At 44.6% G+C, this 25,789-nt stretch overlaps 1 protein-coding gene across 3 annotated transcripts in view; it reads right to left on the bottom strand.

The window, feature by feature from the left end:
* The window catches only part of LOC120764905 (zinc finger SWIM domain-containing protein 6-like), a 346,593-nt gene that overhangs the window by 78,008 nt on the left and 242,796 nt on the right, over positions 1–25,789 (bottom strand). For 2 of the 3 annotated variants that reach the window (XM_040089033.2, XM_040089036.2), the window contains exon 5: positions 1,328–1,507. The exons of the other annotated variant lie outside the window; for it this stretch is intronic. In XM_040089033.2, the coding sequence (XP_039944967.1) occupies positions 1,328–1,507 (180 nt within the window). The remainder of the gene's footprint in view (positions 1–1,327; positions 1,508–25,789) is intronic. 3 annotated transcript variants of the gene reach the window in all.

The raw sequence follows: 25,789 nt of genomic DNA, 5'->3' as shown, positions 1-25,789 counted from the left end.
GTTCTGCCTTTCAGCAAAAGTCACCGGATATGATAGTAAAGGATCCAGCGACCAGAGAAACAAAAAGTCCTCATGATCTGGTCACCTGGGGTCGTGGGTACACCTATGTGTCCACTCCCCCAGGTCTCAAGTGGGTGCCAGATGAGTGGGTGAAACCTTTCATCCCTAAAACTGCAAAACCCCCTGCAGAGGCCCCACAAGTGGCCAGTGCTGCCTGGAGGAGGAGAAAGCGCCAAACCTTCTCCTTCTAATTATCATTATTCCGTGACAGTGTCTTTCTAAACAGTTTGCACTAAAGGTCATTTTTCTTTTGCAACTTTAAAGGTACTCAAAGTCCGAACTCTGAGCATCTCCCACGAACCGAGCCTTCCTCCTTCTTAATTTAATAAGAAAAGGGGAAATGTTGTAATGCATTAATTGGGTTTATATTTCATTGGATTTGTAATGTTTTTTCTATGTATCATGTGATCTGTCCTTGCCCAGCAGTGCCCATCCCCCACACTGAAATGTAACCTCTGTTCCCCTCCTGCTTCTCCCTTATTGGGTCCTGCCTCTGGGCCCTGCCTCTGGGCCCTGCCCCCTGGGGGAAAAAGCCATGGTGGGGGAGGGGCCAGGTCTCTCTGGCATTGACGAGTCATCAGGAAAGGTCTCCAGCAAGCAGAGCAGGACTTGAGAATAAAAGCTGTAATACCCAACCCGGTGCCAGAGAGCAGATTCTTTTACTTTTGCCATCGGCGGCCATCTAATCTCATGGGGAAAACTACAGATTATCACATTTTAGATTAGAAAGCATGATATTGAGTAAGAGACACCTGCTCCAAGAAGGCAGTGTTGCCTCTGCACCCTCCCACACCTGTCAACGCCGACTGTGCAACACATAGCACATCCCACAAATAGCTGTTTCAGTTTCTCACATACTCAGTTTAATGCAGTCACAACAGATCTCCCTTTAAGTAAGTATCGAAGGCTTTGTGACCGCAAAAAATAAAACCCCCAACACCAGAAGGGATATAAGATTATAGTCAAGCAAAGAAACAACAGGCTTTTTCATGACATACTTCAGGGACATTTAATTTTTATGCAACAAGTATTTAGAAGGACAGAGTGAAAAGTTAGAAGACCTAACTTGCTTTAAAAACATTGTAGCCCCAGCACAAAAGAAAACCCTATTTATCCTTTTTGTGAAGACAGTATCAATGAAAATAAATTTGGCTGGTCAGTCCTCAACAAGAACGTTACTTGTCCTGGGAAAGACTGCTGAAAGGCTCAGGTGTATAAGATAGAGGCTATATTATGTGTTGCAGTCAGTGCATATATTTAGGCTCACCTTGGTTAGCATTTGCACCCGGAGGCAAAGCATTGGTTAAATTGGGCAGCTCATTTCCATGGTTTCCATCTTCCCAGGGACAAACATCTACGCCATTCCATTTTTTCAGCTGTGTTAGCCAACTGACCTTCTGCTCCAACTTGCAGTGGGGATTTAAGACTATACACATCCACAGAGCACCTGATTTTAAAGAAAATTGCTAAATTAGGTTTTTTATTAAAAATTAAGCAGCCAATGGCTAATTGCAAACTTTTATTCTATAACACTTTTCCTCCCCTCTAAGGCTACACTGCTTGTTTCCCAGCTATGCCTGACACCAGGCAGACTGAATTCGTGATGCAGAATCTTGGAGATGGTGTGGCCCATCCAAAGCAGTTTAAAGACTGTATCAAGCCAATCTTCTCAATTAAAATGCATTAAATGGGTCTTTTTTATTAGGAAATCCATCGTTCACAATGTATGGTCCATCAGACAAAAGCAAACAAAAATTCACATAAAGTTACAGCGGGAAATTACCCATTTTGCTTCTAATTTTTGTACAAAAACTGTTTCTTTCAGCTTCATATTACTGGAACCAAATAAGTGTATTAGTAAGACATGCATTTGTAATGGTTTCATGTTCACCTGTTTCTGTTTGCCAAATTTAGTGCACTGGTCTGAGTGTTTACTCTTTTCCCTCTGTGAGATAGGATCAGGAGAAAAGCAAAGCAGGCCCAAACTTGAAAGGTATAAAGATGGATTTGTTAACACACACTAAAAGAAGAAAATGAGAATCAAAATGAAACTTTCAAAACACTCCTCCTCCTCCCCTCAAGTGTTCACTTTCCCGCAAACAACGTAAAGAGACAGAACTCTTTGTCAGTTACCACCCATAAAATACTCTTTCATCAGTTCATTTGGAGAGAGAAGTCTCTTTAGTTTGCCATGGAATTTCCCACTGACAACATAGAACAGTTCTCTTGAAGGTCTTAACTGTCACAAAAACAGCCACCCAGGAACCTGCTTTTGTGAAGTCCCTCCCATAGACAGCTTTCCCTAGCTGCATATGATTCATGGACATAACTGGGGTGTTGTCATGAGTTAGTATAGTTTGGTTTTTTAGTTATAAAAGAATGTAGAATAATTCTCCAGGTCAGGACCTGGGAATTGCTTTGGAAGAGACAGAGACCTATCAAAGAGTTAGTTGGAATATTGGCATCTATTCTGACTACTGAAATTGTTAGCTGCGACTTTGGGAAGTACCATATAAAACCCGGTGAATTTCCTGTAGGTGGGTCCTTTTTCTTCTTCCTTTGGCCAGAAAGAGACAGGTAACATCGAGCTAGGCCTGCTGCTCCCCCCTTTTGGGGGGGAAGCTGGCCTGAGGCCTGGCCGGATTCCATTGGCTCCCGGGTGAAGGGGGGGAAAGGAGAGGTTGCTGTTTTACAACAGCTACTTTCTTCAGACTTCTCTGGAGCAGGGAGAAATCTCTACTGGGCCCCTGATAAGAGCTATAGGCACCATTTGGGCTGAAGCCACCCCGATTTACACCGAGGGGTGGGCTGAGAAGGCACTTATGATCCTGCCTGTTTTGTTTTTTTTTTTTTGTGATTCCGGACTGCCTGAGTGCTCCAATCTCTGATGTTTCTGTGAGTTCTTCCTCCCTCACCAGTGCGGCCTTGAAACATCTAACACCACGAGCTACAGAGAGAGAGACAAAGACTCCGAGCAGATTTAACTCTTTCTTAGCAACATGAAGCTTCCAGAGCTTAGCCCTTCTCTGAGAGAGTAAGAAAGGACAGAGTGAACATAAAGAACAACAAGATGAAGTCAGTAAAGCAAGAGTGAAAAGACTATTGGGACAGAGGGTTGAAGAGTTGGTTGTTCCCTTCTTACTTGAGCCATGGAAATGAACTCTATAGTTAGATCATTCCTTCAAATCATGGAAAAGATATGCATTTGGGGAGATGATTGTTTTAATTTGTGTGTAGATTTAAGCAAAGGTGTTTGTGATGAACTAAGTAATATCCTATAAGATGCTTGAACAGAGATAAAGATGAGAAGCCCTCTGTGCCAGTGAAGAAGTGAGAAGATATCTCTGTGCCTTGAGATGAAGAATCCTTTGCTTTGGAGTTATTCATCTTTAAAAGGTGACACCCCAGTATGCAAAAGTCTAAGACCCATGACTCATAAGCAGCTTGGGAAACTGCTCCTGGGAGGGTCACAAAAGCAGGTTTTCTCCGGGCGGTTGTTTTTGTGACAGTTTAAAACCCACAAGAGAACTGTTCTAAGTTGCCAGTGGGATCCATGACTTTAAAAGATACTCTTCCCGTAATGAATTGATGAAAGACTATTGTCAGATAGTGAAACTGACTGAAAATTACAAGTTTTGTCTCTTTATGTTGTTTTGTAAGAAAGTGAACAGTTTGCAAGGGGAGAGGAGAGTGGTTTTGAAGTTTCATTCCGGTTTAGGGTTTTTTTCCAACTTTCTTTTTTTCCTATTCTTTTAGTGTATGTTAATAAACGATTTGTTAATTTTAAGGTTAAGCCTGCTTTGTTTTTCTCCTAGTCTCTCTCCCACAGAAAGAGTAGGTACCAAGACCAAAATTTAGTGAACGTGAAACCACTACATTAATTAGTGTTTCTGCCCAGTTTGAAATTAAAACTATGACAGGTGTCATTTTAAAATGGACAGTTCAAATGCAAAGGATTTTCTTCATCTCTTTGAACAGAGATCTCTTTTCGCTTCTTCACTCGCGCAGAGGGCTTCTTATCTCATCTCTCTCTGTTCAAACATCTTATGGGATCACAGGATCACAGCTACTAATTCAATATTCACTTAGTCCATCACAAATACCTTTGCCTATCCACAATCTGAACAATCATTTTCCCCAATCCATATTTCCATGATTTAAAAAGATATTCCAGCATATTACAGTCTGTTACCATGGCTCACAAAAGACTTTCAGCCAAGGCATCTTCTCATCTCTTCCATCTAAGGGGTAACTCTTCTTTCACTGACTTTGATATCTTCATATTGTCCCTTTACATGTCCCAAGTCTGTTTTTTTCCTCTCACTCAGACAGGATTCGATGTTTTGTAAGTTTCATCTGTGCAAGGAAAGGGTTACCATCTCACCCAGGTCTCCCTCTCTCTTGGGCTGTGGCTCACAGTGTTAGATTTCAAAGCCGTGCTGATGGGGGGAGGGGGGGGAACTCATGCCGAAAGATTGAAGTGGCCTGGCTGGTGGATGCCTCCTGCCCACCCCTTGGTGACAATCAGGGTGGGCCCAGCATAGCCCAAGCCCGGAGCTGCTATCAGGGGCCCAGCAGACATCTCCCCTGGCCTGGCCGGTGGCAGAGCAAGCTTTAAAGTTGGCTAGATGTTAGTAGCCGTGGCTTTCCCCTCCCCCGCTGGCAGCTGCTACCAGGGCTCGGCCAGGCCCGCCTGGCTGCCGCATGGCTGGTGTTACCTGCTGGCAAGCTGGAAGGAAGAGAGATTTTCCTGGAGTTCTTCTGATTTTTAAGCCTGGGTGTTCCCAGAGGCGTGTCATCTTTCTAATTGGTCAATCAAGCTGTCAACTTCAAAGCCAGTCACTAATTGGTTTTTGCTATAACTTTCTTGAAAAAAATCCCTTCTGTGCTAAACTAGCACAGCATTTTTTAAACATATTCTTCCACACATGAAACCCAGCAGAAGTAGAGATCCAGTAAACACTAGATTTGTGCAGTGTAATAGCAATAAGACATTTTTGCTGCTCCTACTTCAGTTATTTGGTTTCACAAGAAAATTTGTCTTACATTTTTTGTATTCAGAGCTCAAAGGGAAAGCTAATTTGCACTGGCATTTCACATGTACCATCACTTTAGAACCTGCTTCCTGATACTATAGAGCAGGGCAGGCAGAAATATATCGGGGTCTTTAGCAACAATTTTCAAATGGAAATATTTTTCTCTAAATCAGCTGCTTCTTCATCAGGGGGAACTTTGACACAAGCATGAAGACATCTGAAAGTATTGTTCATTTACTCATTAAGAAAATGCCTTGTACACTACAAGAGAATTCACAGAATCACAGAATTTTCTGAATTGGAAGGGACTCACTAGGAACATCAAAGTTCAACTCCTGGCCCTGCACAGGATGGCCCCAAGAATAAAATTAAAAGAATATGTTTAATATATGTAATCATATGACTTCCATTAGACACACTGTTCAACATACTTCACTCCCCAGTCAAATTATAGAATAGAATCATAAAATGGTTTGGGTTGGAAAGGACCTTTAAAGGTCATCTAGTCCAACCTTCCAGCAATGAGTAGGGACATCTTCAAACTAGATCAGGTTGCTCAGAGCCCCATCCAACCTTACCTTGAATATTTCCAGGGATGGGACATCTACCACCTCTCTGGGCAACCTATGCCAGTGTTTTATCACCCTCATTGTAAAAAACCTCCTTATATCTACCCTCTTTCAATTTAAAATCATTACCACTTGTCATATTATTAAAGGCCCTACTAAAAAGTTTGTCCCCATCTTTCTTGTAAGCCCCCTTTAAGTACTGGAAGGCTGCTACAAGGTCTCCTCGAAGCCCTCTCTTCTCCAGGCTGAACAGCCCCAACTCTCAGTCTGTCTTCATAGATGTGCTCCAGCCCTCTGATCATCTTTGTGACTCTCCTCTAGACCTGCTCTAACAGGTCGATGTCCTTCCTGTACTGGGGACTCTGACAGGACCTTTCACCCCTGATACAGCAAAAGCTTATCTCCTTGTAACATATGGCTAGGTTAGGCCAGAATGATGTGTCGTGATGAATTATCTCAGCTGAGAACCTCCTTAGCCAGAAATACACATCCTGGCTTGAATGGTGAAAAAGGAAAATCTAAAATTAGTGACTGCAAAGCACAAGCATTTTTACAACTATAAAAGACCACTGATTTTCATGAAATCAGAAATCTCTTATACACTCTGACTGTGTAGAGTTCTCGATGATAAGATGACGGAATTGACTTACTTCCCTGGGACTGAGAGAAATTGGGAGATTCCCTGCACACCACGATCATTCGTTGGTAAGCAACATTGATTCCTAATCTATACTATTTCTTCGCTAGCTGTAACATAAGGTACCTTTATTATTATTATTGTGCACTGTATTTTTATCTACTAGTAGTTCTTTGTGCTATCCTGTGTAGTAAGTAATCTGTTTAAGTCTTATGTCTGTTTTCCTTGGCCTGTTCAAATAAATAATTCATGTTGTAATAGGCCTGATCAGTCATTATTAGGAACTTGCGACCAAGAGTGGGTTTTGGGGTGTTGGCCACCTCAATAAAGCTACTGCCTACTACCAGAAACCTGGAAAGGCAGGGATTTGTCTAAACTCCCCTCTCCATTCGTAACAGAGACCCCAGAGTTGGAGGCAGCACTGCAGGTGAGGTTTCACCAGAGCAGAGTAGAGGGGGAGAATCACCTCCCTTGCCCTGCTGCCCACACCGGTTTGGATGCAGCCCAGGATATGACTGGCATTCTGGGCTGCAAGCGCACATTGCTGGCTCATGTCCAGCCTCTCATCCACCAGCACCCCCAAGTCCTTCTCTGCAGGGCTGCTCTCAATCCTTTCATCCCTCAGCCTATATTGATACCAGGGGTTTCCCCGACCCAGGTGCAGAACCTCACGCTTGGCCTTGTTGAACCTCATGAGGTTCTTGTGGGCCCACTTCATGAGCTTGTCCAAGTCATTCTGAATGGCATTACAACTGGTTCTTCTTATTAAGCATCAATGTATTCAGTACTGCCCTAGACAAAGGACTATATTTCTTGCAACATAAAAAACAAAACAGAAGATGAGGCGCATTGGAAAGCCTTGTAGAATAGTTATCTCAGGCTTATTTATTTTATAAATGAATGATTACTTTAGGGCACTGAGGAGTCACTGTACCTCTCAGCATCTAAAAAAAAAATTAAAAGCCAATTTAATACTTTGTAACCAGATTCCCAGTGATTTCAGACTGAAACAAAAGCAAAGTAGAATATCTTAACCACATGCAGCAAGTATTTCAATCGTCCAGCAAGGTGGAGTGCACACTACTGATTACAGTGTGCCCCTAAAAAATAAGTGGCTTTTTTCTGAATCTCAGAAACACCACTAGAAGCAAAGGAATTCTCTTGCCTTCTTCAGAGGCTTCACTATGCATGTGGTACATCTAAGAGGCAGAAAAGGGAAAAGACACTCCAAAAAAACAAAATCCCTTAAAAACTTCTTTGGTTTAAAGAGGAAGCCTCAGAAATCCATGCTATTTTTATGCAAATTAACACAATGACAAGCATATTTCTAATAAACCCCACACAAACCACTTAAGGAAGGAGCCTGGAGGATATTCTTCCTATTTCACTCTGATGCTGCTCTATAGAAGCCATCACCACCAGCCTGAAAGCTTACAGTGCGCTTAAAGGATTCTCTGTTTTCTGCCTAATGGCTCCTATATGGGGAAACTACTGATCATACTTACCATACTTGTCATGGGTTAACACAGTTTTGTTTCTAGTTATGGAGAAATGTAGAATGTATTTCTGGGTCAGGATCTGGGAATTGCTTTAGAAAGGACAGGGATCTATCAGAAGGTTAGTTAGAATACTGGCATCTAGTTTGATCACTAAAAATGTCAGTTGTGACTTTGGGAGTATACATATAAAAACCCCCTGAATTCCTGCAGGTCAGCCTCTTTTCCTTTGGCCATAGAAAGAAAGGTAACATTGTGCGGTAGCCGGGGGTCGGCCGGGCCCCTCCGCCCTGGCCGGGCGGCCTGGGCTGGGCTGACCCGGGCCCAGACGAGCAGCCCTGGCCGGGCTATGCCGCAAGGCTCCATCTGCTGCCAGAGAGGGGGGGCTGGGCAGGCCCGCCAGCCAGGCCCCTGATAAGAGCTATGGGCCCCGTTTAGGCCAAGGCCAAGGCCGCCCCGATTTACACAGAGAGGTGGGTCAAAAAGGCATTCATGATCCAGCCTGTTTTTTTGTTTTTTTTGTTTTTTTTTTTTTGATTCCGGACTGCCCAGTGAGAGGAATGACAAGATTTGTCTTTACAAACAAGCCCTGGGTCTGCTGGTAGATAAAACTAGCACTGAGAGATAAGAGAAACAATGGGAAGGACTCTATTGATTGATGAATGGAAAAGAAGATACTTGCCTTTACAAACAAACCATAGGTTTGTTTGTAAATGAAATTGAATATTGAAAGATGAAAGCAACAATGGGGAAAACCCCATAAATCCCATAAAAATTAAAAATTAAGGGGGGTTATACATTAAAAAGGGAATCTTAGGCATTTTGGGAAGTCTGTACCTCTCAAGTACCTCAGCCAATGGGGAAAGAGAGAGGGAAATGCGGCAGGGAAATTAGGATAAAACGGAGGATGCGTCCTCTGAAAAACTGAGAGACTCCAGGGGAAATGCCCCATGGCCTCTCCCTTTATTCGAATAAAGTAAAAGGACTCCTCTGTCTCCTTTTTTGAACATAAACCTCTGGTGTTCGTGGATTAATTTTCCTAACAATTTGGGGGCTCTTGTCCGGGATATTTCCACCGTCTGGGGCAGTGGGCAGCGAGCGGAGCTGAAGGCATGCCTCACCCAGTTTCAGTGATCAGCTCCCCTTGGTGGCGGCCAGCACTGGGCGATCGATTGGGTTCCCGAGACTGTCCAGGAGACAGACGAGTGGCGGACCAGGGGGGTCCGTGAAGAGTCCGCAGGGAAGGACCACTGAAAATCTCACCGGTGAGTAAAATGGGATCTTCGGGGAGCAAACCTGGGAGGGCGCCCATGGAGGGCAGCACAGGTAAACCTGAGACGGCACCCATGGAGGGTAGCACAGGTGAAACACAGCACCCATGGAGGGTTGCAAGGGTAAAGCCGGGAAGGGGTCCCGGCAAAAGGGATGACGATCCCATAATACCCCTGGAGAGTCCCTTGGGGAGAATGCTGAGGTCTTGGGACAGACTATGCATTCACACAGAGGTAACTATGGAGATGATGGTAAAATATTGTTATTTTGTGTGGCCGGAGTATAAGTTGCCAAAGAGGTTTATGTGGCCACCTTATGGAACAGATAGGATTCGTTTGTGTAGAATTTTGTTGAAGTATTTAGAGGAGAATTGGAAAGGATGGATTGAAAGGGAATGTGGATTAATATGGTTTAGACAAGCAACAAAAGAAATCTATGTGTTAAAGAAAAAGGGAGAAGAGGAAAAAAAAGGGAAGAAGGGGAACTGGTGAGAATTGGGATGTTCTTCAGTACCTTCCCCTGTCTTGTCCTCCAGTGTTGCCAGCTGAACCAGGACCAGCTGCAGGTCCCCTGTATCCTCAACTCCCAGGGCAAAGGGATCAGGGGAATGTTGTTCCTACGGCCCCACCTGAGAATAATAATGGTGTAGGGGGAAGGGAGCAGCCTATCATACCCCCATGTAGAACTAAAGAGGAAATCAATTGAGCACATCAGAAGCCCCCCGGACCCAAGACACAGGGGTACATCAGATGCCACTCCGCCAAGTTCCTTTGGGGGGTCAGGGGGGAGGGTTTGGGTTTGTAATTGTACCACTTACTACCCAGGATATAAGGGGGTTGAAAAAAGAATTACCCTCATATTTAGATGATCCCATAGGGGTGGGGGAAAAGATAGAAGAATATTTAGGAAATGCGGATTATACATGGAAGGATTGGGATTTTCTCCTGGGGATTTTATTTGGGTCATCAGAGAAACTAATGATTCTGCAGAAAGCTCGGCAGCTGTGGGAGGATGAACATCCACAAGCAGCAGGGGGGGCTGGACCTAATGTACCTACAGTGGATGATGCCATCCCCCAGGTGGATCCCCAGTGCAACCCAAATGAGGAGACCAGTTTGGCTCGCCTCTGCGATTACCATGTTTATTTGATTAAGGCAATTAAATCAGCAGTTCCCAGAACTAACAACATAGCTAAGGCTATGTCCTTAGAACAGGAGAAACATGAAAGACCCTCTCATTGGTTAGAGAGGATTAGAGAGGCCTTGCAGAAACACGGGGGGATGGATCCAGAGGGACCAGCCTTTGACACACTGTTGACGGTACAATTTGTTACAAAGTCCTGGCCTGACATACGGAAAGGAGTACAGAAAGATGAAGAGTAGCAGAACAAGCCTCTAGAAGAACGAGTTAGAAAAACACAGCAGATATATGTAAGGAAGGATGAGGAAAAGGTAAAGGCTAAGGCAAAGATGATGGCAGAGTTTTGCAGCCACGGAAAAATAAACCGCAGGGTCCAAGGGGTCCCCCAGGACAGAGCGGACGGGGTCAGCCACAGGGAAGTGGCAGAGGCATTCCCTCCTCAGCAGGGGAGAGCCGATCCAAACAGCGGTTGGGAAGGAACCAGTGTGCTATCTGCCGGGCAGAAGGGCATTGGAAAAGGGAGTGTCCACAGAAACAGCTGGACCCTCAGGAGGAGGAAGTCCAGAGGATAATGGAAATGGATTGTTAGGGGTGTCAGGGGCTCCCATTATATCAAGGACCCACCACTCAGGAGCCCTTGATAACTTTTAAGGTGGGTCCAGATCGAGAGGAGGTGTGTTTTCTGGTAGATACAGGGGCCTCTTGATGTAGAAATTGCTTCCTCCTGCTGCTGAGGACTCCAGGACGGTGTAGATAAATGTAGACGAGAGATCTCTGAAGTTAGGTTTTAGAAGATGAGGTTTATTGTAAGGGATGTGGGGGCCTTGCTCTGAGCTGCCAGGCTGCAGCTCGTGGCAAGGCCTAGGAAAGTGGGGGAAGGGAGAAGTAGGGAGAGGAGATTCCAAGAGAGGAAAGTCCTCAGGGAAGGGTGCAAGCAAAGAGAGCGTCCAGCCCCCCTGGGACCCCTTATCAGGGGTCTTCAAGGTGGGCTGGAACAAGCCTTGGGCCAATGAGGTTACAGATACCTGATACTTCAGAGGAGGGGTACAGGTGTGGGATGAACCATACATTGAGGGGTGAGACAGGACATTCCATTTGACCTCTGGGTCTGGCTGCAGGTAACCTTCAGATGGTCACATAACTCTTTTCCCAGACATCCAGTATCTAATACATCTCAAACATCAAAACTTACTTTCAATTCCATCTCACCTACAGGTTTCTCATTCTCAGAATATAGGCAATCATATTTATAGGGTTTTTTGGCTTCCTCCTCCCCAACATCTTGATCCACTTTAAATTTTATACCTGGGGGGGGGGGGGGGATTTATCAAAAAGATCATCAGTCATTCAAGGAGTGAGTGGAAAGGATGAGCCAGTGTATTTTATTCAACCGCTATTAATAGATGTGGGGGACAGGTTTAAAATACATGAATTCCTGTTTGTTTCTAATTGTGATTGTAATTTACTGGGAAGGGATTTGATGGCTAAAGTGAGAATGCAAATTAGTATTGTAAAAAATGACACAGAGTCCAACACTGTGATATCTTTATGCAAAATGTCTGAGAAGGCTTATGCTGAAATAAATCCGGAAGTGTGGGCAGCCCCAGGAAAATGCGGAAAACTAGACATAGAGCCTCTCCAAATTACTTTGAAACAACCAGGACAAGCGGTGTCTAAAAAGTAATACCCTCTTTCAAGAGAGGGAAAGAAGGGGTTACAGCCTGTCATTGAGTCCCTGCTAAAAGCAGGTCTTTCGGAGCCATGTATTTCTCCCTATAACACCCCTATCCTGCCAGTTAAGAAACCAGATGGAACCTACAGAATGGTGCAGGATTTAAGAATAATAAATGAAATTGTCAAAGCAAGGCATCCCACAGTTCCGGATCCCTATACAATCCTGAATCAGATCCCTTCTTCACACCAGTATTATTCAGTACTGGACTTAAAGGGTGCTTTCTGGGGGTGTCCAATTACAGAAGATAGTAAACAGTATTTTGCCTTTGAGTGGAAACATGAGGAAGGAGGGAAAATGGTAAAACAACAATTGACATGGGCAGTTTTACCTCCAGGTTACACTGAGTCGCCGGTTCTGTTTGGGCAAGCGTTGCAGAAAATATTAAGAGAATTTACTCCACCCTCAGGAGTTAGGTTGTTGCAATATGTTGATGACTTGCTTTTATCAGGGGAACAGGAAAAGGTGGTTGAGGAGGCTACTGTACAGCTGCTTAATTTTCTTGCTAAGAAAGGACTTAGAGTGCCTGAAAAAAGGCGCAGTTGGTAGAAAAAACGTCAAATATTTGGGACATATTTTGATTGGGGGGGTTGTGGTGTATTGATCTGGAAAGAATACAAGGGATTTTACAAGTACCATTACCCAAGACAAAAAAGGAGTTACAGCAGTTTTTAGGGTTGGTGGGTGTGATATATGTCCTAAAGTTAATTTGTGTTAAGCAATAAAATATGTAATTCGTTCGCGGCAGAATGTAATAATGTATCATATAGCATTAATCTACTTTAAATTGGGTTTAAGATCAATAAACTAAAAGGTGCATACAGGGTTAACTGAGACGAAAGCTGCACGGTGGGGCATGGGGAATCTCTGCCGGGAATCGTTGCAAAGACAGCATAAAGGAACGGAAAAGGGAGATATGGGCCCTGACGATCTCCTGATTGTATCAGATCACTATCTTATCTGTTCTGGCCCGATGTTACCATTTCCAAAACTTCTCCGGACGCAGCAATCAGGACATTGTTCGGCTATTCAACGGACCCCGGACACGGACATGAATATCTAATGAAGCTACCATGAGGCACGAGTCTCACGGTCTCAGTCGGCCCTCAGCGAGAGACTGTAAAAAAATCCGCAGTATGGGGACCCAATTTGTGAACGGAGGGGGTAACAGGCTGGCAGAGCCGGTTACCGTGTTCACCCAGTGACGAAGTTCCGGGATTCGACGCTGTCCCTTTTAATTGTGGCTACCGGAGACTGTGTTTGAGTCTCACAATAAAATTCTAAATTTGGATTCACTGAATTTGGCTTATCGAGTTTATTACAAGTTGGTGACCCCAACGTGATGGTCTGATAGTGGGACCCTCGGACCCCTGTCTCTGGCCAGGAGGCACCCTGCTGAATTCAGCAGCCTGGCAGAGCCGGGAGACCTTGTGGAACCGATCAAACCACACGATGAACTTAAGCAGAAGCCACACTTAAAAGGGGTTTAGGCGAGGTCAGAGCTCTCGGGGAACTCGGGGAGGTCCAAGATACAGGGCTTCCAAAGCCGCGGCGAAGAAACAACTCGTAAAAATCTACATGCATGAAGAATCCACGCAGGAAAAGGATCGTATGTATTGCGTGGTTGAGTGAGGGTGACCGAGCATGTGAGTGAGACGTGATTTTATCATGAAGTGAGAGGGGACCCCAAGATTGCAGTTCCACTTCCCTGTGAGGGGTGTGGTCGGTCGCGGGGGAAGCGAAAGTTTCGGGAGTAAAACGCACCTCACACGTAAAGCCCATAAACTCGGGGAGTTTTGGGGGTCAGTCACAGGAAGGCTGGAAGGGAAGGGTACGTCCTCAAGAGTTTCGGGGATTGGTAAACCTTTCAGCCTAGGACCAGGGAAGGGTCCAGGAGAGAAAAAAAACAGGGAAAAGAGAGCTCAAAAATCACCAGGGAAAACCCCGGGAGGGATCGATCACCCTTAAGGGCCAGTAGCAGGTGACTCTATATCATGGGACAAAGGAAAATTAAACCCCAGGAGAGGGTCACAGGGAAATCCAAGAAGGGAACCACTAAGGAGATTCCCGAAATCCCACTTAAAAGTCCTTTGGGATGGATGTTAGAACATTGGGAGGAGTGTCCTATACAGAAGAAAAAGTCTAAAGAGAAAATGATATATTATTGCATAGAGGCATGGGGGGGGGGTTGAAGTACAAGACCACGTAACCTAGCCCGTGTTCGGGACCTTTGAGGGGTGGATCTGTACTGCTTTAGTGAATTACATGAGGAGGGGAAAGAACAAAGAAGAATATGAGTATGCTCACGTTTGGGAAAGAACCGATACCAAACTTTTACCGGTAAAACTTAAAGGTCCCGCAGGAACCTCGGGTGATAACTGGGAACCTTTAGATAATCTTCCCCCACCATACCTCTTGCCTCCGCCTCCACCAAACCCAGGAATTCCTCAGAACCTCCCAGGGTCCGGGCTTCCCCCTGGGCAAGGGGCCCCCTCCCCTCCGCCGATTGCGTCAGCTCCGCCACCGGAGCTACAGCTCTCACAGGCGGTTGCTATGCCCCCGCCGTCAGGACTCCCTCCCCCGCTAGAACCCACGCCAGCTCCTCAATTGTCCTGGCAGGGCACACTGCTTTCCAAACCCCAGACCCCGCTCCTTGATTTCCCAACACCCGAATTGGACTTGGCCCCGTTTCTCAACCCCGCTGTCCCGGCTCCGCAGAACACTCCCCCTGCTAGGCGAACTAGGAGACAGTTAAAAAGGTTGAATTAAGCGGAAAGTGAGAATGAAGGGGAAAGAGGTAACCTCTTCCCCCTGAGGGAGGTGCCCACGGCCCCAGGAATCATCGGATATGTAAACGTAGCGATCAATATTAGCAATGTGAGAGCCTTTAAAAGGGAAATGGGAAAGCTTATGGATGATCCGTTGGGGGTGTCAGAAAGACTGGATGAATTTCTGGGAACTAGTATCTATTCATATGAGGACCTTACTGCAATTTTGAGGTCATTATTTAATACGGAAGAAAGGGAAATGATAAGACAAGCCGGGATGAGGGAGTGGGAACGCAGGAACCCCCAAAGCACCCCCGGGGATCAGAAATGGCCAAGCCAGGATCCCCGGTGGAATGCTCAAACAGAGGAGGGTAGAAGAAGTATGATTGATATGAGAAATATAGTAATTGAAGGCATCAGGGAGGCGGTACCCAGGGGACAGAACCTAAGCAAGGTATTCTGTGAATGCCAAGGGAAGGAGGAAACCCTTACTGAATGGTTAGAGAGATTGAGAAAGAGCCTGCAAGTGTATTCTGGAACTGATCCCGATTCTCCCGTGGGAGAAGTTTTATTAAAAACACAATTTGTAGCAAAGTCATGGGAAGACATACGGAGGAAATTGGAAAAAATTGAAAATTGGCAGGAAAAGGGGCTACAGGAGCTACTAAGGGAAGCTCAAAAGGTATATATGAGGAGGGATGAGGAAAAATAGAAAATACAGGCGAAGGTATTAGTGGCAGCTGTAAGGGAAGCCCAGAAGCAGGAACATCCCCAAGATTTGGGGAGAACACTAAAAAGGGCCCCTCTGAAAAAGCCAGTTTTTCCCCAAAAAAGGACCCATGGTAATCAGAATGAGGGACCCGAATGATTTTATTGTAAGAAGAAAGGCCACTTAAAAAGGGACTGCAAGAAAAGAATAAGGGATGAGAAAATATTCCAGGAAGATTAGGGGCATCAAGGGCTTTTTATTTTGGGGTTCATAACATCTAAAGAGCCCGTGGTAAAACTTAAAATAGGACCCGAGGGAAAGGAGATGGAGTTCCTAGTGGATTCTGGGGCCGAGAAAAGTACATTTAAACAATTGCCCCCGGGGTGTCAAATCAGCAGGGATTCTATGATGGTTATAGGAGCAAAGGGGGAACCCTTTAAGGTCCCCGTAGTAAAAAATGTAGAAATAGAATCCGAGAATAAAACTTGTTTAGGGGACATTGTTGGGGAGGAAGAAGCCAAAAAACCCTATAAATATGATTGCCTCTATTCTGAGAATGAGAAACCTGTAAGTGAGATAGAATTGAAAGTAAGTTTTGATGTTTGAGATGTATTAGATACTGGATCTCTGGGAAAACAGTTATGTGACCATCTGAAAGTTACCTGCAGCCAGACCCAGAGGTCCAATGGAATGTTCTGTCTCACCCCTCAATGTATGGTTCATCCCACACCTGTAACCCTCCCCTGAAGTATCAGGTATCTGTAACCCCATTGGCCCAAGGCTTGTTCCAGCCCACCTTGAAGACCCCTGATAAGGGGTCCCAGGGGGGCTGGACGCTCTCTTTTTGCTTGCACCCTTCCCTGAGGACTTTCCTCTCTTGGAATTTCCTCTCCCTACTTCTCCCTTCCCCCACCTTCCTAGGCCTTGCCACGAGCTGCAGCCTGGCAGCTCAGAGCAAGGCCTCCACATCCCTTACAATAAACCTCATCTTCTAAAACCTAACTTCAGAGATCTCTCGTCTACATTTATCTACACCGTCCTGGAGTCCTCAGCAGCAGGAGGAAGCTATTTCTACAGGACATGCTATTAGTTGAGGAAGCAGATTATAATTTATTGGGCCAGGATCTAACGGTTGCATTAGGCATTAGCTTAATAGTCAGGGATTCAAAATTAATGGTCAGCTTATATAAGCTGACCGCAGAGGATGAGAAAAAAATTAATCAAGAGGTATGGCATATGGGAAGGGAAGCGGGGAAACTGGACATGGAACCAATTTCAATTGAAATTGAGAAACCTGAGGACCCTATAAGGGTAAAACAATACCCTATCTCCCTGGAAGGGAGGCAGGGACTAAAACCTATAATAGATGATCTAATAAAAAAGGGAATTTTGGAACCATGTATGTCTAGGCATAACACTCCTATTTTAGCAATCAGAAAAACGGATGGAAGTTATCGTTTAGTGCAAGACCTAAGAGCAGTTAATGAGAGAACTAAGACCCGGTTCCCTGTAGTGGCCAACCCATACACCCTCTTGAACCGGGTCTCCCCAGGGGATGTATGCTATAGTGTAATAGATCTAAAAGATGCCTTCTGGACATGCCCATTAGCAGAAGGGAGTCGAGACTATTTTGCTTTCCAATGGGAGGACCCAGACACTAATAGAAAACAACAGCTAAGATGGGCTTCTCTTCCCCAAGGATTCGTAGATTCCCCTAATTTGTTCGGGCAAGCCTTAGAACAACTATTGAGTAAGTTTTCCCCTGGGGAAGGAACAAAAATCCTGCAATATGTAGATGATCTGTTGATTGCTGGACCAAAAGAGAAAGAGGTCAGAGATTGCACTATATCATTATTAAACTTCTTAGGAGAAAAGGGACTCAAGGTATCCAAGTCAAAACTCCAATTCACAGAGCCTGAGGTGAAGTACTTAGGACATTGGATTAAAAAGGGGAAAAGGAAATTAGACCCCAAGAGGGTAGCTGGCATAATAGAGCTGCCTCCCCCGAGGAACAAAAGACAAGTGAGACAGCTACTGGGGCTCCTGGGGTACTGCCGGCAATGGATAGAAGGATACAGTGAAAAGGTAAAGTTCTTATATGAAAAGCTAACCACAGAAAAAGTAAAGTGGACTGAGCATGATGAGAGGGAGCTGAAGCAGCTAAAGGAAGCCCTAATAGCAGCCCCTGTCCTGAGCCTCCCCGATGTAAACAAACAGTTCTAGTTATTCATTGATGTTAGCAACCACACAGCCCATGGGGTTCTAACACAAGATTGGGCAGGGGACAAAAAACCTGTGGGTTATATCTCGTAATTGCTAGATCCAGTGAGCAGGGGATGGCCCACATGCTTACAGGCAATTGTGGCTGTAGCCCTACTGGTAGAAGAAGCTAAAAAGATTACCTTTGGGGCCCCTTTAATAGTCTATACCCCCCATAATGTAAGGACTATCTTGCAGCAAAAAGCAGATAAGTGGCTTACAGATGCTAGACTTTTAAAATACGAGGCCATACTCATACATGCACCTGAATTGGAGTTGAAAACAACAAAAGCCAAAAATCCAGCTGAATTCCTTTTTGGGGAAGCATTAGAAGGGCCCATACATAATTGCTCAGACTTAATAGAACTCCAAACAAAGGTAAGGGCAGATCTAGAAGATGAGGAACTGGAGGAGGGGGAGAAATGGTTTGTGGATGGATCCGCCCAAGTGGTAGAAGGAAAAAGAAAATCAGGTTATGCCATCATAGATGGGAAAACAGGGGAGGTAATCGAATCAGGCCCTCTAAGTGCATCCTGGTCAGCCCAAGCATGTGAACTATATGCAGTCCTACAAGCTCTAAAAGGACTAAAGGGAAAAACTGGGACCATTTACACAGATTCAAAATATGCTTTTGGAGTGGTACACACTTTTGGAAAAATTTGGGAAGAAAGGGGATTAATAAACACTCGAGGAAAAAATCTAGTGCATGAAAATTTAATACGACAAATCCTAGAAGCTATCAGGGAACCAAAGGCTATTGCTGTAGTATATGTAAAAGGGCATCAAGTGGGAATACAGTTCAGAACTAGGGGAAACAACTTAGCAGATCAGGAAGCAAGAAGGGCTGCACTTCTTACCCTTAATGCCCCGGAAGACCCCAGAAGTGAGCCCCAAGAGTTTCCCCCTTGCCCCACTGAAAAGGAGATGGAGGAATTCAGGAAGATAGGGGGAACACTAGACGATGGGAAGTGGAAACTACCTGATGGGCGAGAACTAATACCCAAGGCCTATGCCAGGAAAATACTGATAAGGTTACACCTACAGACCCACTGGGGAACTCAGGCCCTAGCTGAGCAATTTCTGAAATTCTTTAGATGCAAAGGTATCTACGAATTAGCAAAACAAGAAGTCCAGGGATGTATTATATGCCAAAAGATAAATAAATCTAGAATCAGGCAAGCCTCACCGGGAGGACGTCCTTTAGCCTACCGCCCCTTTGGGAGGATCCAGGTGGATTTCACTGAGTTACCTAAAGTGGGGAGGCATAGGTACCTGTTGGTATTAGTGGATCAATTAACCCACTGGGTAGAAGCATTCCCAGGTCCCCGGGCAACTGCCCAAGTAGTAGCAAAAAAATTATTGGAGTAAATAGCACCTAGATATGGGATTCCAGACTCCATAGATTCGGACCAGGGGACACACTTCACTTCCAAAATCATAAAGCACTTAGCGGATGCCCTAGGAATTTGATGGGAGTACCATACACCATGGCACCCCCAAAGCTCAGGACAGGTGGAACGGATGAACCAAACATTGAAGGCACAAATATCGAAACTTATGCTGGAAACCAGGATGTCATGGGTGAAATGCCTCCCCTTAGCCCTTCTGAACATCAGGATCCAACCACACTCAGGATCTGGGCTATCCCCTTTTGAGATGCTATATGGAATGCCATATGAACACGGAATGCCAGTGGGACATCCTCGAATTGAGGATTGCCAAATACAGTCTTGTTTCAATTAATAAAAATTTACAGGAGCTTCGAAAATGTGGTCTGGTGTCACAGAGCACTCCCCTGGGATTTGCAATCCACAAGATCCAACCGGGTGATAAGGTGTTAGTCAAGACATGGAAAGAAGCACCGCTGACTCCTCATTGGGAAGGACCCTTCCTCGTCCTCCTGACCACTGACACCGCAGTAAGAACCGCAGAAAAAGGTTGGACACATTCTTCTCGGGTAAAAAGAATCGAGCCAAGAGACAACCCTCCGCAGTGGAAAGTTACCTCTGCACCAGGGGATTTGAAGCTGAGGATTCATCGACAGACCCGATGACCAGTGACTGCTTGATAAGTTGTATCCAAGCAGGGTGTCCCTGCTATCCTTTTGCTCATTTTAAGTGTGTTCATTGTAAACAGATTTGGGTAGCTCATTGTTACAGGGGAACCAAACCTTGGAGCCTGTGTGAGAATTGTAAAGAGGAGGAAAGGGAGCTCACAGACTGCTTTCTATACGTTGCCACTGAAGCAGGTATATTAGAATTAGACTCCCCAGAGTGGTTCCATTTATTCATAAACGGGTTAAGAGGTAATCTAAATAAAAGGGCTGAACCCCTGGTAATTGAGTGTAGAAGGACAGTAAAGGTACCTTGCATAGCGGACCAAATAAAATTGGCCAGGTGGGAACAGTACAAAAGGCGATATGCTCAAAGGACTAACCATGGAGACCCTGAAGAATATCCTTGCTGCCAAGAAGATGGTTTACCTCGCCGCCGGTGGCAACCCGGTGGGCAGAGGTGAAGGCAGAGGGGTACACCTATGGGCAATCCTGGTGATCCTGAGTCTAGCCATGTACCCCACGAATAGCCTCCCCAACCCTGAGGGGCAAATGGGGCAGGAAAAAGAATGCCTAAAGGAGACTCAGCAAGAGCCCACCAGGAGCCAAAAAGGAATTTTCAAGGCACATTTTGACTGTCCAAAAATCCAAAAAAGGGGAATTTGTTCTCACAACGAAAGTTGTTTTAAAATATGTGAATTAAAAGAAAATACGATATACCACAACCCAGTGGCAATGTCTAGGAAGAGGAGGGAGCTGGGTAGTATACCTGTAATTCCTATATGTGAACAATGTAACAAAACTGTGTGGGTTGGGGGTAAGAAAGAGTCCACCTTTGTAGCCTATTTGTGGGTAAACAAGCTGTGCTACAAGCAGAATAATTTAGGAATGTGCACCCTGAACGGAAAAACTTATTGGGTGGGGCAAAATACAAAACTCCAGACAGCTGCTTTAAATAGCGGGCCCATCATTCTCGATATGTTAAGTGAAAACGATGAAAGGGTCTGTCTGAAGTTAGAGAGAACCTTCTGTTTCTCTCACAATGAGGAGGGGATGGACCCAGAAAGCAAGATACAGAGAGTTGCTCAGGAATTAAAAAGGCAGGAGCTAGAGGCAAAAAGGAAAAAGATGGAGCAGGAAAGGATGAGGTCACTTAGTGAACAGTACGAACAATTAGAGAAACAGTCTAGTGATTGGAGCCTGCCAGCCTCTAGCAAAAACCTTTTTGTAGACCTAGTGCAAGAAATTGCCACTGAATTGGGGCTGTCGAATTGCTGGATTTGTGGGGGATTAAAATCAGCTGAGAGATGGCCCTGGAAGGGAGAGAGCCTAGCACCAGAACAACTTTTGAGATGGGATAACCAAATAATAAAAACAATGTCACGACCAGAGGGGTGGACCTTAGATAAACGAATAATAGGAACCACCTGCATTAGCAGAGAAGGAAATACATACACTGAGATCGTGGGATATACCCCTTGTTTATCCACTTTGGCTGTTAACTCGAATAATAGAACAAAGATCTGGCAACCAGAGCCACCAGCTGGATTCTGGAGCAGAGAAAAAGAGGAAGGATGTAAATGGGTAAGCGAGATTGAACTGTGTTGGAATAGCTTGACAGGGGCAAACCCCTACCAGTCACTAGCTAATTTAAAGGGATTCTGGGAATGGCCAGAAAGCATAGAAAATAAGTGGAAAGCCCCAAATGGAATATACTGGGTCTGTGGGAAAAAAGCCTATAGTGAGCTACCTCACAAATGGAAAGGATCCTGTACTCTGGGAATGATCAGACCTTCATTCTTCACACTACCCCGATCAGATAGTAACTTGTTAGGAGCTCCATTATATGAAACCCTTAGCAGAAAAATAAGGGAAGCAAAAAGGGAACTCCCGAATGCCAGGGGAAATCAGAAATGGGGTAGTGAAGAATGGCCCGCAGAACGAATAATAGAATACTATGGTCCCGCAACATGGGCTCAGGATGGGAGTTGGGGTTACAGAACTCCAGTCTATTTACTCAACAGATTAATCAGACTGCAGGCCGTAGTAGAAATTGTCTCAAATCACACCTCAGATGCTTTGGAGCTGCTGGCACAGCAGCACTCACAGATGAGGGCTTTTGTGTACCAGAATAGGATCACTCTGGACTACCTGTTAGCAGAAGAGGGAGGTGTGTGTGTAAAATTCAATGAATCTGAGTGTTGCATTGAAATAAACGATTACGGGGAGACTATTAAGGGACTAGCAGCTGAAATAAAGAAGGTAGCTCATGTACCTGTCCAAAAATGGAACTCAATCCTCCAGGCCTCCTGGTGGGATCAATTGTTTGGGACAGGAGCCTGGTGGAAGAAAGTGGGGTTTTTCATCTTATGTTCAGTGGCTGGGGTTATCTTTTTACCATGTCAAATTCCTTGCTTCATCCGACTAATTCACACAGTAGTTCAAGGGATGCAAATAGCATCATTGCCAACAGATCCGGAATTGGCATCAGGGGGTCTTAGCAGAAATAATACAATACCAAAAATAATGAAATTGAATGAGAAAAAGAGCAGAGCAGCGGAAGTGCTGGCAAACTTTGAAGCTCAAATACAAGGAGGAAGAAAAGAAAGAACATATTGGGGTGAACCCGCAGAATAGAAACTATTAGAAATAATGAAAACACTTTTTTGGGGGATGGTTAGTTAAGAGGCTTTTTTATCAGAATGAGAAAAAAGGCAATAACCAGAACACGAATTAAATAAGGTATATAGAAGGGGAGGGATTGTGATATATGTCCTAAAGTTAATTTGTGTTAAGCAATAAAATATGTAATTCGTTCGCGGCAGAATGTAATAATGTATCATATAGCATTAATCTACTTTAAATTGGGTTTAAGATCAATAAACTAAAAGGTGCATACAGGGTTAACTGAGACGAAAGCTGCACGGTGGGGCATGGGGAATCTCTGCTGGGAATCGTTGCAAAGACAGCATAAAGGAATGGAAAAGGGAGATATGGGCCCTGACGATCTCCTGATTGTATCAGATCACTATCTTATCTGTTCTGGTCCGATGTTACCATTTCCAAAACTTCTCCGGACGCAGCAATCAGGACATTGTTCGGCTATTCAACGGACCCCGGACACGGACATGAATATCTAATGAAGCTACCATGAGGCACGAGTCTCACGGTCTCAGTCGGCCCTCAGCGAGAGACTGTAAAAAAATCCACAGTATGGGGACCCAATTTGTGAACGGAGGGGGTAACAGGCTGGCAGAGCCGGTTACCGTGTTCACCCAGTGACGAAGTTCCGGGATTCGACGCTGTCCCTTTTAATTGTGGCTACCGGAGACTGTGTTTGAGTCTCACAATAAAATTCTAAATTTGGATTCACTGAATTTGGCTTATCGAGTTTATTACAGTGGGGTACTGTACAGTATGGATTGAAGATTTTTCTGTTGTGGCCAGACCTTTATATGACCTTTTAACCCAAGACAGTCCTAATGTCGTGGTATGGACACCAGAGGGAGAGCAAAGCTTTAAAAAATTAAAGGACAAATTGGTTAATGCCCCAGTCTTAGCTCTTCCATACACAGAAAAGGAATTTGAACTATATGTGGATGTTAAACAGGGTCATTGTAAAGGAATTCTAGTGCAAGAGCATGGGGGGACACGGAGGCCTGTTGCTTATTTTTCAAAACTCTTAGACCCGGTGGCCAGGGGTTGGCCCCATTGTCTGCAAAACTGTGCAGCTACAGCTCTGATGGTGGCTGAGGCTCAAAAGCTGACAAGGAGAGGTTATCTGATTGTTAAAGTTTCACACCAGATTAAAGCTTTGTTAACTGAGAGAGCCTCTAAACGGATGGCCAACACTCGGTTATTACAGTATGAATCCTGCTTAATGGAACAGGAGGATTTAGAATTTAAAAGTGGGGGAGTGTTTAACCCAGCCTCCTGTTTGAACGGCCCTGAAGAAGAGGGGGAGGGAGAAACCCATGACTGCATTCAGGTATTAGATCTCCAGACCCCGGCTAGAAAAGATTTACGAGATACTCCATGGCCTGAGGGAGAAAATGTGTTTATTGATGGATCTTCAAAGGTGGTAGAAGGGAAACGATTTACAGGATACTCTATCGTGAATGGAAAGCAACTAAAGGAAGGGGGGAGGTTACCACCCACCTGGTCAGCTCAGAAAGCAGAGCTGTATGCGCTTGTGAGAGCCTGTGAATTATACCGGGATAAGACAGTGAATGTTTTTACTGACTCTAAATATGCATATAAGGTAATACATGTGTGAAATATGTCCTAAAGTTAATTTGTGTTAAAAGATGTAAAATGTAATACAACCTATATAAGTAGAAGTTTCGTTTCTAATTCAGTATGCTAAGAGTTAACTCAGATGAAACCAGCCCAGAGAAGGGTACAAGAATTTCTTTTGCCTGAAAAGACATGGGAGGGACACGAAGAAACCATGATTGGAATTACCAGAAGAGGGGACACGGGGATGCCTCTGCCGGGAATCGTTAAGGGGAGAACAAAGACAACGGAAAAAGGAAATGAGAGCCCGGAGAACCAGATGATTACACCAGATCGATATCTCATCCGTCTCCTCCTGAAATTAACATCTTCACGCCACACCTGGACTCAACCATTAACAGCATTGTTCCCTCCAGCTGCCCTATTCAGAATCCCAGAACTGGAACATGAATGTCTAATGAGGCTGCCTCGGAAGGAGGATCCTCGATGTCCCGGGTTTCTCTCAGCGATCCAGTGTATAAAAAGAGACTGCTCCAAGCCAGAAATGTGAACTTGGGGGGTAACATACTAGCTAAGTGTGTTGCCGTGTTCACCCAGCACCGACCCCGGGCTCGACGCTGTCCTTTTAATTGTGGCTGTCCGAGACTGTCATTCTGTCTCTCAATAAAATTCCAAAATTTTGATTTATCGAATTTAGTCGATCGTATTTATTACACATGCATTCGGGAAACTGTGGGAAGAAAGAGGTTTATTAACCTGCAGGGGAAAGAAGTTAGTTCATGAGAACTTAATCTCTCGCCTATTAGAGGTGGTGAACTTACCAAAAAAAGTAGCAATAATACACATTAAAGGGCACCAAACAGAGTACTCAGAGGAGGCAATAGGAAACCGATTGGCTGATGAAGAAGCTCAAAAAGCTGCACTGTCGCCAGAAATCTCTAAGATCCTCCCCTTGCTCCCAGTAACTGCATCACTGCCAGAGAAACTGTCTTTTTCACCAGAAGAACTTGAGATGATTAAAAAGAATGGGGCAGAGGAAAAACGGGGTAATTGGTTTACAAGGGATGGTAAACAGTGGATACCAAAAGCTCTGGCCTTATAGTTATTAAAACAACTCCATGAAGGGAGCCATTGGGGCTCTCGAGGACTGGCAGAAGCTTTCCTCAAAATGTATGCTGCTGTGGGTCTTTTTACCCTGGCAAAGTGAGCTATTGAAAGTTGTTTGATTTGTGCTAAAACCAATAACAGAGTTACAAAGAAACTTGCCAGGGGAGGGAGGCCTTAGGCTATACGTCCCTTCCAGAGATGCCAGGTGGATTTTACCAAAATGCCACAAGTGGCAAGGTTTAAATACCTTCTGGTAATAGTATGTCAGTTAGCAGGGTGGCCAGAAGCATTTCCTGCCATTTCAGCAACTACAGGATCAGTTATTAAAGTATTTTTGGAACAAATAATTCCAAGATATGGGATTGTAGAAGCAATAGACTCAGATAGGGGATCTCATTTTACAGGAAAAATTCTTCAAGGAGTTATGACTGCTCTATGAGATGTTAATTTTGAGGAACTAAGGATTTTTAGGAAAGTTAAGATAATAAGTTGCTGAATTAGCTGAAGTAGATAGGTAATCTTTGTTCGCAGTTAACAGAAGCCAGATCTTAGATAAGCTACCCCGGATCTTGTAACTCATTTCTTGTCAGGTTTATGTTTATGTAGTTGTCCTTGTAATGAAAAACAAAATGTGGTAAATAGGACATAAGATAGCTGCAGATTTCCTGCTTAAAGGACCCGTTGAACACAGGAAACTGTAAGTTCTACCAAAGAT

This window comes from Hirundo rustica, chromosome W, assembly GCF_015227805.2.
Source record: "Hirundo rustica isolate bHirRus1 chromosome W, bHirRus1.pri.v3, whole genome shotgun sequence".
Lineage (NCBI taxonomy): Eukaryota > Metazoa > Chordata > Aves > Passeriformes > Hirundinidae > Hirundo > Hirundo rustica.
This window is presented reverse-complemented; position numbering and strand designations above follow the sequence as displayed.